The sequence below is a fragment of the Carassius gibelio genome, chromosome B17 (genome assembly GCF_023724105.1).
Source record: "Carassius gibelio isolate Cgi1373 ecotype wild population from Czech Republic chromosome B17, carGib1.2-hapl.c, whole genome shotgun sequence".
Lineage (NCBI taxonomy): Eukaryota > Metazoa > Chordata > Actinopteri > Cypriniformes > Cyprinidae > Carassius > Carassius gibelio.
Genome location: NC_068412.1, coordinates 26,356,129 through 26,368,941, shown reverse-complemented (window position 1 = coordinate 26,368,941; position 12,813 = coordinate 26,356,129). Strand labels below are relative to the sequence as shown.

The 12,813-nt window shown below is 35.3% G+C and overlaps 1 protein-coding gene across 2 annotated transcripts; it reads right to left on the bottom strand.

The window, feature by feature from the left end:
* Positions 1-973: 973 nt before the first annotated feature.
* LOC127976315 (tyrosine-protein kinase SRK2) lies at positions 974-11,594 on the bottom strand. Of its 2 annotated transcripts, none has more exons than XM_052580666.1 (13): positions 10,954-11,594; positions 10,696-10,776; positions 10,422-10,524; positions 9,766-9,882; positions 8,051-8,473; positions 6,977-7,098; positions 6,658-6,824; positions 6,402-6,561; positions 4,679-4,834; positions 4,504-4,559; positions 2,305-2,455; positions 2,090-2,221; positions 974-1,993 (listed from the first exon to the last, which is right to left on the bottom strand). In XM_052580666.1, exons 5-13 carry the CDS (start codon positions 8,332-8,334, stop codon positions 1,800-1,802), a joined length of 1,422 nt encoding a protein of 473 aa, XP_052436626.1. In that variant the 5' UTR covers positions 8,335-8,473; positions 9,766-9,882; positions 10,422-10,524; positions 10,696-10,776; positions 10,954-11,594; the 3' UTR covers positions 974-1,799. The 2 variants fall into 2 exon arrangements, with proteins under 2 accessions (XP_052436626.1, XP_052436625.1); XM_052580665.1 differs by having other exon boundaries at positions 10,422-10,571; positions 10,954-11,593.
* Between the last annotated feature and the right edge of the window lie 1,219 nt (positions 11,595-12,813).

The window sequence follows — 12,813 nt, the reverse complement described above, 5'->3', positions numbered from 1 at the left end:
CATGAATAACTGCACCAGAGTTCGAGTCCAGCAGCTTGAATAGTTCTTGCGTCATTTTAATCTCATTGCCTTTGTATTGGGAGTATCTTTAGCAGGGCGAGAGGATTGAGGTTGGCTTGCATCAGTCATTAATCTAGCACAGTTATTAGTCAATGGTGAGTAAATGTAGTTCAGCAGGGTGCATAAACAAGCCTGGACTTCACAGCATATGTACAGAAAACCATTAATCTTACATAGCATATGCTAGCTTGAATAAAATGATGTGTTTATCCCTTTTACTTCCAATGTAACTCCGCCTTGCCATGTTCTTTTGTAACCACCGGCCAGAGAAGGGTTGACATCCATTAAAGTGTCATTCTTACAGTTTACTACCCCAATTATTTTTAAATAATTACGATTTCTCAAATGTTTTATAATTATTTCAGCAACACTTTAGAATAGGGGACACATTCACTATTAACTACAACAATTCTCTGTTTATTAATAGTTAGTAAGGTAGTTGTTAAGTTTAGGTATTCGGTAGGATTAGGGATGTAGAATAAGGCATTATTCATTAATCAGTTCTAATAAATGGCTAATATGCAACAAGTTAAGCGATGCTAAAATATAGTGTTACATTAGTTTATTATGTTCACCAAGGCTGCATCAAAAATACAGTGAAAACCTTTTTTACTCTATTTTAATATATTTTAAAATGTAATTTATTCCTGTAATGGGGAAGCTGAATCTTTAGCTTATTAGGATGATTTCTGGAGGACACTGAAGACTGGAGTAATGATGCTGAAAATTCAGCTTTGATCACAGGAATAAATTACAGTTTAGAATATATTAAAACTCAAAATTTTCTCCTAAATTGTAAAAATATTTCACATATTACTGTATTTTTAATCTAATAAATGTAGCCTTGGTGAGCATAAGAGAGTTCTTTCAAAAATATGAAAGAATTCAAATTATTTAAAAACTAAGACAAGTGTTTAGGGCTGTTAAATCATTTTAGTAACGTAAAAGTCCTCAGTCATTTTCAGAAGGAAGAAGCAAACCTGCCTTAAAAAGTGCACTTACAGTAGTACCAGCAATCCAGATTTACATAATTACAACTATGTTCTTGAACAGGTCACAGAAGATGCGTGCTCTTACAGCAGTTCACATAAAAAGTTAAAAATTGAACATTAATTTGCAAAGACTTTGCTATCCCCAAATGTCGAAAGTTCACGTGACGGTGTTTCTACATTGGGGTCAAGACATCCAGCATTTTTTTAGTTCAGCAGCTTTGATCACAAAAATGTCAGTCAACAGTGGAATATTTCCTGCAGGGAATATTTTGGAAACTAAGAAACTTCATAATCACCATTAGTAATACTGATTAGAAATACTAGTAATAGTCCTCCATATGATTAGAGAGATTTATGCCACAGTTTGCATATGGATGAATCTCATGAAACCTCACATGTAACGGCAAAATCAAAATGTGTGCATTTATTTTTACATTAGGCCTTAAGAAAATGAAGCCTCTTTTAAAGCCATGAAAATAAAAGTATTTTAGCTCCAAATTCTCATTATTGCATTATATAATTTTAGATATATTTTTAGGATCTTTATGCTGCTCTAAATTTTATTAAGGCATAGTACCGTGAATTAATACTTTTAATCAGTTTTTGCATTTTCATGAGAATCACCCATATTGCATTAATTTCAGTAGATATGACCTGTTACCTCTGGAAATTCTAATTGATTGTATATGTGTTGGATATGTATAATCTAAGCTCAAAAGTGTCCCAGCGCTCTCATTTCTACAGTATCTACTCCAGTTCAGAATCAGGCTCATTTATGAGAGCCATCAGCTTCCCCCGTAGCTCTGTAAATGTTGGTCTCTCCTCAGGGTTTGACCTCCAGCACCGCAGCATAATTTCATAGAGTGCTTCGGGACAGCCAGCCGGTCTCTCCATCCGCTCTCCTCTCTGAATGGACTGAACGCATGTTTTTTTGTCCATACCTGAGTTTGTGGAAGAAGAAAATGCACTAGAGTTGGTTGAAATGCACTCCTATACCCACATGTGTCATGTTTAGGGTGGTGAAATCATGTGTTTACCAGGGTATGGATCATCTCCATATGTCACGATTTCAGTTAAAAGGATGCCGAAAGACCAGACGTCGCTCTTGCTTGTGTAAGCCTTGTTCTCAAATATTTCAGGGGCCATCCATTTCACAGGGACCTTTATATCTGCAGATAGATGTGCACGGTTATGCACTTTATCAGCTTTTTGTGTGTCGTGCATGCTTGAACAAACGTATCAAATATCTCACCTGATGAAATTCTGTGGCTTCCAGGCAGATTGATTTCAGCGAGTCCAAAATCGGCTATTTTGCAGCATTGCATGTCAGTAAGCAGAATGTTCTCTGCTCTCAGATCACGGTGAACTATCTTATTCTCAATGTACATCATTCCTTCTGTAATCTAAAAAAACAGCATTAAATTTAGTTTAGCAAAGGGCAATAACATCTAGAGTGGAAAATGTTGTATTTTAAGCATTTCTGCCTCAGCGGTCTAACAGCGCTAGTCAATAACTATGTTTCCATCCAAAGATTAACTGAAATATCACATTAAACATTTGCAATTTTTTAAAATGCAATTTTCTAAAAATATGCGCATAAAAATAGGCGGATGTAAACATAGCTAATGTCAAAATGATTGAGATGGCCAATCAAATCAAAGAGGCAGGGCTTTACTGATCCAGTTTTTAAAAGTCAAAGAGTGCAAGGTAAGATGTAAGTAACTAAATGGTAAGCATTTGACATGTTTTAAGATAATAATGTTAAACGACCAACAGTGGTATGAAGTGAAACAAACTACTCAATTTTGTACAAATTTCACAATTTTTAAATCAAAACATGGGATGTCATTTACAGAATTAAAATAATAGAGTGGGGGAACTATGACGTCAAAACTAAAAAGTGTAATTCACCTCGGGCTCCTTTAAAATTTACCTTTGGGGTTTTGAAAGTGCCCAATTATGGATTTTTGAAAATGACCTTTCTTGCAGTGTGTAATAGAGCTCTAAAAGAATGAAAACATCCTGCAAAATTTTAAATCTAATAGTGCACCATGTATAAAGTTATTGTCTCTCAAAAGATAAGAGTCAAGTTTTTAAAATGAATCCCAAGCTGTTTCACGTTGACATCAACATGAAACATTAGCAGTTGTTGGTCTTTTCGAGTTTGTCTGAATGAAAATGCAAATTGGAAATTGCAAATTGCTTTTGGAGCAGTAAAAATAGCAGTTTTCCCAGTAAAACTGTAAACAAAGCAGCACTGCACTCACAAACACTGCTTTATCAGGTATTACAGACATGACGAAATGAAAATGAGACAATCGGACCAATCGCTCCAGATTAGCATCACGTAATTCATTGGAAAAATGAATTGTTGAGTGAATCGTTTGGAAGTAACTGAGCAAGTAAGGTAAAAATAAATGCATATTATAAGACAATTGAAAGTGTTTTTTGACCTTGCATGCATGTCAGCCTGTTGTTGGGGACTCCCAAAACCAAAATATTAACCTTTCCTTAGCCATAATAGGTTTTTAAGTTACTGCATCTCACCCAGCTCTGGTGTGTAGGCCAATGTATTATTTTCAAAACATTTAAATTGATTACAAGAAATTCTTATTCTATTGCTATTTTTTTTCCAATTAATCCTAAATTCATTTAAATCATTCTAATGGTTTAAAAAGACCATTGGGGGCCTTCTAAATAAATAGATTCCAAACAAATGTAGGGCCTTGGATTAGTATTCACTGAAATAGTTTTTTGATTGGACACTGATCTCTAAATCAGTGTCAACAATGCAAGATGCACTGCTTTAAGCATATAAAATCTTTATTTTAAAAGCATATAAACCTAACTGTTTTACCGGATGTGAATGAGGAGTTTTATGCATCTGTAAGGTGTTTTAACACCACATAAAGGGTTTCCTCCTCTTGTTCCTCACTGCTTCAAGTGCATTTGGAGCATTGATATGTCCTTCAAGATGATCGATTTCCAGGTCACGGGCTGGAGGACGGTGGAGCGAGGAAATGAGGAACCATCAATTTGAATATCGAGAAGCAGCTGATCTTGCATGACAGCAGCGCCGAATGGAATTGCAAAAATAATGAGCACACCACCTGTCCCTCTAACATTAATGTCAATGTTGCTGTGTCAGGCCGTTTAAACTATAGCAATAAAATGAGCCTTTTCAGAGAAATCAATGTATGCATTGCTTTGAAATTATTGTAAAATACTTTTCCAGTCACTCTGGTTTTTTTAACAAAAGAGCTCATTCATATAAAGACACTTTACACCATCAGAATGGTAAAAATCCTGCCCTGCAGTTTCCCCCACTGAATTAATTATTATTATTATTATGGGAGTATTATTGATTATGGAAGTTGCATGTTTAATTGTTTTTAAGGAAAGGGTGATCACATTCCAGACAGCTGAATTACTCACAAAGAAATCAAGTTACCTGCACTGCAAAATCCATCATGATTGAAAACTCCAGGTCTTGCTTGTGTTTGTGGTCTGAAGAAGAACAAACTTATTTCTTAAACAGCACTTTTCTGTCAAAGCAATTTGTCAGTTAAGATTATAGCTATCTAAATAGTTTTTTGTTGCATGCAAGTTCATATTAATTCACTTACTGATGAGAAATTTCTTTAAACTGCCATTTTTCATGAGCTCTGTGACTAAACACATGGGTTGACTATTGGTACACACAGCATAGAGCTTCAGCAGACGCTCGTGATGCAGCTCTTTCATGATATCAATCTCTGTTTTGATACTGGAATAGTTGACATCTGCAATGTAAAGTGGGACAGATATGATTAATTTAACATCATTTTAAAAGCAAAATAAGTTGAGATGAAAATTCCTAGATAATCAGACTTTGGCAAGGTTAAGAACAGTTAAAAACAAACATTCTTCCAGTAACGCTAATATAACTTCTGTTCAAATGTTCTCAAAACCTAATAATAACAATAGTTTTTACATACATACATACACACATAGACACACACACACACACACACACACACATAATAAAATTCAAATGCAATCCTCCAACAATGTATGCAAAATTACAAAATTACATTTTCCCTTAAAATATGCATAGCTAAAACAAAACGTCTTTAAAACATTTAGATATTCAAATGTTTTGAATGTTCAAAAACATTTATTTTTATGAATTTTTTTGGAACTTAATGACAATGTTATTCATTCTTAGAACATGTTTTTGTTAGCTGTAGCTTGTTTGTGTTGTTCGAGTTAGTGATTTTCAAATATAGGCTCACAAATTAAAAATGGATCATGGGTTTGTGTTGTGGATCATGATAACTAGGTAAAAAAGGATACTTAATATAAATAATAAAAATACAACAACCCTATATTTATGATAGCAAAATGTTAACGCCAGTAAAGTCACTTCTTAAAGGGATACTTATGCGCGTAATTTGCAGGGGGGTTACGGGGGTCATGACCCCCCCAAAAATCAGATCCAACTAATATAACCCCCTCAATATCATAACATCATTCAGATTAAAATAATATGAAATATTCAGAATGAATACTTTTGTTCGTTTTCTTTATTAATTTCATTTGCCAGCAAGAAAGATAGTATCATATTTTAAATAATCTGTAATGTAAATTAGCATGTTACCTTTTACACAAGAAAATTATTCATATGCCGCGAGTTTAACCCCCCCAATGGTAGACCCAAAGTTACGCCCTTGGGGATACTCCACCCCAAAATGACTATTCTAATGATGTCTTTCATATTTTTTGGACCTTGACAGTGTAATTTACTTTGCAGTCTATGCACAGTCACAAGCCTCCCGGTTTTCATCCCAAATATCTTAAATTGTGTTCCAAAGGATTACGGATTTGGAACAACATGGAGGTAAGTTATTAATGACAAAATGTTCATTTTGGGGTGGAGTATCCCTTTAATTTAAAGCATTTATTCTGCATTTGAGTCTGTGGCGAGTGGGGCGGGGCCGAGAGGCGTGGGAACGAGGAGTGAGGCCAGGTGTAGGGATTTGAGATGAGCTACACCTGAGCCCCACCGCTAGTGTCGAGTCCCACGTAGGAGATGGAAGGATATAAAACTGGAGTGACGACCGTGAAGGACGAGAGAGGACCAGGCCTGGGATATTATTTTATGTTTTGGCTTTTATTTGTGCGCGTCAGTCGCCGTGAGGGGCTGACGCGCCGTTTTGTGTTTATTTTTGAATATTAAAGTTTCATTTTGATTGTGCGCCGGTTCCTGCCTCCTTCTTCCCGATGAATATGGAGTTTTTATCATTACAGAGTCCCACTCAGTATTAAATGTAGAAACCAGCTGAGAAGCACAGATTTAACCGGATTTACCTTTGAACTCTTTGATGGCCACCTCTGTGGTGTTGTTCCAGAGCCCCTGCCAGACCTCGGCAAACTCCCCGCTGCCCACCTTCTTTATTTTTTTAAGTGAGCTTCTGTCTACCTCCCATTTGGTTTCAAATGACAGAGTCAGAGGAGCTGGCTGGTCCAGCTGGAAGAGTGTGGACAGACTGGAATTATGCTGGACAAATTCTTATAGGATGCTGCTGTACATTCATTAATCTGTGGGTTGTAACTCTTCACTGACCTTCACACAGGGTTCCTGAAGCTTCGCACAGAGTCCGCTCTCGTTTTCAGAGTAAAACTTTATCAGGTCTGGCAAGTTCTGGAAGATTTTGTGATGAACAAGGAAGAAGTTCTTGTCGTTTTCTCCCTGCTTGACCCTGTAATGCCGTGCATGAAGTCCGTTCCTCACTTTAAAAGAATTCATTTGTAGAAAATGTTATTCATTTGAGGTTGGTTTATAGTTACTTGATTTATTTTATATCAGGTTCAGTAGAGTTATATGAAAGTGGCAGATGCTTGAGATAATATATGTGTGTGTGTGAGAATCACACTTGTCATACCTGATAAGTAATATTGATTATTCTCCTCACACTTCCAGATGAGAAATGCACCCTCTTTGTTCTCTGGTCTCAGCAGACATCTCTTGGCCTCTATACATGCTTTAACACTCTCAAAATACCATCTGAAAATCAGGTGATACTATTTGTATTTTATTTTTTGTCCAATATAGTATGTGGTGGTACATTTTATGACAGATTCAATGGACAATAAAGTAAATGATTTTAATAGGTGAATCTCAGAGGAAAAAAATAATAATAAATTCACATAGTATATTTAATATCATAATATTAAATATAATTTAATAATATATTTTTACTATATAATGTTTTTATTTATAATTTAAATTTGTACATTAGTAAAGTATAATTGTAAATGTACTTCACTGTCATATTTATGCTCATTTTATTAATTAAAAAAATGAAGTAAACGATTTAATGGGTTAATCTCAGAAACAAAATACAAATAAGGTTTGGGTCATATTTCAGTGTAACAAATTAAAAAGTAAAATAAAATAAACAGTACATTCATTTTGCTTGCACACACACACACACACACACACACACACACACAGTGTGTTTCAATTTAATAAGTATTAATTATAATTGTAATTATAAGTCATTGTAATACTGATTTGTTAAAATGTTTGTGTCTGGACAGAATGGGAAAAGTATTAATACTATTTTTTTACATTACATTATTTAAAATATGGAGAGGAAATGCTTAATGGTTAAGAAAATTATGCCACAACAAATAAAAAATGTTTAAAGTATTTCCCTTTTTATTTAACAAGCTTAGAAAAAACTTATTGATTTCTAAAATTGTTTATGTATTCATTAATTTGCTTTTTCGGATATCATACACTGATTCACCCTGATATATCTTAGTGATAATAATATCCAAACCCTATCTCTCTAATCATTCTCAATAGGAACTTCACCAAAACTTCACCAGAACTTGTGAAACTGGAAACACAGGATTTTCATTCAGGGCAGAGATTCATTAAGCGCATGGTTGTGCTATATATTATGCTTTCGCACAAGCTCCAAATGATTAAAAGTAACTCAAAGACTTACAGCTCGGCCTCTACGCTACCCAGCGGTTTGATGAAGTCTTTAGGCACATATCCTTTTTCCTCCACAAAGTCTTTAGATCCGTTCGCCTTAGCTGTGCGTCTCCTCACATACAACCAGTGTTCATTCTCTCCCGTCACCTCCAGAATATCTCCTTTCGTCAGATTTAGATCCCATATTGTGCGTGAGGGATAGTCATAGATCGACTTGTAGACTTTTTTGCGCTCTTCATTCTTCGGTGGGCAACACGGACAGCAGCGTTTACAGGTGCATGCAGAATTTCCCATGTTTACCACTCATATCTGCTCACGCCGTGTGTACTCCAGCAGAATGATGGTACAATGGCATGACTAGCGCACTTTACTGCCAGCTCACTGCAGCCAGACAGGTTCCTACTAGATACTGTTAGTAGGTCAAGAAAGTCTTCTGCGAAAAAAAATGATAAGAATTCTTCTGATGTCATAGAGTTGGGTTTATTTCAACAACAACAAAAGGCCACAGGATGCATACAGAGTATAACAAGAATTTGTAGTTACAGATTAGAAGCCAAGCTACACAGCCTGAAGCACTATCTTAAAAATTCATTCCCTTCATTGTGAGACTGCATTATGTTATTGTGTATTTAGTTCATAGTGCTTTTATTCCTGGAGGAACTGAAGCAGGCGTTCACTGCATCTTGAATCACAGGATGACAATCCATTGCTAATAATGCAATGCTTTTATTAAAGTTTATAACAGTTCACCCAAAAATGAACATTTGCTGAAAATTGACAACTTTAGGAAATGCAATATGTAGATAAGTGCGTTTATTCACGGGAACACATTTGGAGAAATGTAGCATTGCATTATTTGCTCACCAATGGATGCTCTGTAGTCAATGGGTGCCGTCAGAATGAGAGTCCGAACAGCTGTTTAAAACTTCACAATAATCCACACCATTGAAGTCCATCACTTAATGCCTTGTGAAGTGAAAAGCTACACGCATGCAGAAAACATAATTGAGACGTTTTAGCTTTAAAGGTCCATAACCCATAATGATGCTTCCTCCATTGAAAAATCCATCCGATGCGGTCTCTCATATTGAAATCAATAAACATAACATATTTGTTTAGAGCTGTTTTGGACTATTTATACTTGTAAACATATACTTATATATGTATATACTTATACTCATATATATAAACATATACTTGTTTATCTGTGCAGATTTCTCTCCTGATTCAGACCAGATGACTATCTCACTTGTGAAAGCAATAATATGGACTCTCATTTTAGCTGGAAGCAACGATTTGAAATAAAAATACATGTCTTGATTGATTTGTTTCTTACAAACATGCAGCTTTTCACTTCAAAAGACACTGATGGACTGGAGTGGTGTGGATTACCGTGATGTTTTTATCAGCTGTTTGGACTCTCATTCTGACGGCACCCATTCACTGCAGAGCATCCATTGGTGAGCAAGTCATGGAAAGCTACATTTCTCCAAATCTGGTGAAGAAACAAACTCATCTACATCTTGGATGGTGTAAGGGTGAGTACATTTTCAGCTAATTTTTAGGTTAACTATTCTTTAATAGTAGTTAATGCATTAAATAATGTAAACTAATGTGTTATCTTTGTTAGTGTAAAAGTTCCTTTAAAAATAAGTGTTAGGTAACCTGACTGAATGTACTTCCGTCTACTTCACAGATGGTCAAGATAAATAAGCGAGTTCTTACTGGATCCTGTGTGTTTGCGGGATCAGCTGACGTCATGTCTTCACTCAGGTCATCTGTAATGTAGATGGCTCTCAGTAGAGCTCTTTCACACTCACTTTCGGAGCATCCTGTGAACCGCTGACAGTGATGGTATATAAATAAACCCACCATATGGAAACCACACACAGGGTTTTTTTTTTTTAAACACAATTAGTTTTTAAAACTGAGAGTTAAAAACAGCCATGCATAATATTTGTCTAAAATTCAACACTATATTTGAGTGGTTTGCCCATGCAAAACTTTTTCCATAATGCTACTCTCCTAAAATTACAAATTCTTAATTGGCATCTATGGTCCTGTTACGAACATTTTACATCCATAGAGCTTTTCCACTGCAGAACATTTAAACATTTAAACAATGGTTCTTTTAAGAACTTTCAAAGTTCCGAAAGGTTCTCTGGTCAACTACAAAAAAATAAATAAATGTTCTGGAACCTTTATTTTTAAGAGTGTAGTATTGCTATATAGTTGCTAGGGCATCATATTTGTTATATACTTCCTATAAGACATCGAAACCAGTACATGAAGGTTATTGTTTGTCATTTTTGTGTTCTAATCTAACTTGGGGTTTAATTGGTTCCAATAGTATGAATTAAAAATGATATGAATAATGATACCTGTAAAATGTTAATGGCTCTCCTGTTCTGCTTGCTGTTAGATACTCTGAGGTCGATCGTGCGGTTCACGTAGACTTTTCCCTTCGGTAAATGAGCTCCTCTGCTGATTTCATTAAGACACCATTTAGTTGAAAGCTCCCAGAGCTGCCTCTGTTGAATAAAAGACTCCTTGAAGTCTTTACTTTATTATTCTTACAGCATGTGTATATACAGAGATATTACAGTACAACTAAATTGGTACTTGCGGGAGTAGTTCATGTGAAAAATGGCTTACCATTACAAATGAGTTCAGGTCCTCTGAGGAAAAAGGCTGTGTGAGGTGCAGAACGTTTTCAAACATGTTGTATACTCTTTCCTGAAGCAATATATAGTAAAACATAAGTTATTTGCTGTCTTTTAAACTGCAAAGTCCATGCAAAAAAATGATCTGATTACTTAAGCAGCATTATGCGCTTAGAAGACATGTTCTGGAAAGGAAATTTATTAAGAAGTGAGAGTTTTGCTAAAAATCCTGGTTACTAATTTTACTCACAGGTGCGGGGGTCATGAGCAGTTGCATGCAAATTAGATGTCCTTCACCTCATTAAGGTCATCTTAGGAGAGACTTAAGGAACGGACCATGTTTTGTGCAACTTGTCCATGTTTGCTCACCATTAACTGTAACGGAAACAGGACCATATCATACTGACTCAGGCTAGAATAGATGGTGTCCACAAAATTACACATTCTGGCCTTCAAAATAGCTGTTATATTAATAGATGTTAATAAAAATTCTAATAAATATATTAAGGTATTGAATAGGGGTAGATGCAAAAGTACTCAACATAGAGGGTTACTTTGGAATAATATGAGAATGAGTAAATGATGCTAAAATCTTTTATTTATGAATGGTCACTTTATGTTGATAAACGAATGTCACCAAAGATGATAGATCCCCCTTTGTTTTTCGTTTTGCTGAAATCATTGTTGATATAACCTCTGATGTCATCAAAATCTGATCAAATAATTACAATTAAAAAGTAGTTTGGGGTTGAAACATTTCCCATAAATTTATTCTTGCACTGTTATTCATTTACCCGTCAGCAAACTGTCAAATTAACACATTTAAAGAACATATCAAATGATTAAATAATATTTGGCACTGCACATAGCATCTGCTCCATATGTTGAGATGCATTCACCTGTATCAGTCAGTAGTGCCAAGAGTTTGCCATCCAATATAGTACACATGTGCTTTCTTCTGAAGGCTGCTGAAAGATTATATATAAAAATAAAAAAATAAAATAAACCTTAGGCCTGTTAAAACCTTCATTACAAAGGCAATTTCTGATTTATTTATTTTTTTTTACATGCACCAGAAGTTCAACTTGTCCGTGTGGGAAAGCTCAGGTTTATGTGTTAGAAGATGCTACAGTAGTGAAATGTTGTACCTCTGTCCTGCTTGATGAAGAAGTGCTGCAAGTTCATCACTGTTAGAGGAAGTAGTTTCATAAACCATCTCACTCGCTGTGATCCAGACAGAAATACTTCTGAATGACACATTTAATCATAGAGAACTATGATATAGATAGACTATAAAATAGATAGTTTTGTGGTTTATTTAAATGTTGTTGTTTTTTTATCTGTGAATTTATTCTTTGTATGGGCAAACGTACTTTTCAATAAATCTGTTTCTTTTTATTCTAATATGTATATCGACATATTTTTATATGATCAGCAGTCAAATCAGTGTTCTATTCTATTCGGGTATATCATTATTCTGTTATGATCAGTGTTACGACCCTCTTCTGGTCTGGGGTAAAAGGAGTAACATTAAACCATATAGCTACAAAATATATTTACAAGAACATAAATCATTAAAAAGACAACCAATGTGTACACATGCTTACAACTCAGGGAAAAGAAAAAAAAGAAAAACCAAACAAATCAATCAAAGAGAAAGAGGATGCTAGTGACGCCTAAAGAAAGAAAGAAAGTCTTCAGCGCCAAGGTCCGTGTAATTTACTTCCGTAATCTCAACCAATAGAAAATAAACATACAAGGGGTGGCGTTCACCTCTTACCTGGGGTGTCTACACAGATCGAGTTACCTAAATGTTACACAATGGAAGTCGCACGACGACATCGTTCCTCGTATTCTGCAGGTGGAAACTTTACTGATAGCGGATAGGTCGGCGTCACGTTGCTTAACGATGACTGGCAGCTTCATGAGCCAATCAGCAGTCAAGGGAGGCGGCCTAAGAGCTCGATAGGTGAAGACGAGAAAGAGAACACATGCACAGCTACAGGGACATTTATGACGTAACAATCAGTAATCAAAGCCGTATTCTATTCTTTTATGGTTTAATCTGTTGTCAGAGTTGTATTCTATTTTATTATATTATGGTAAATCA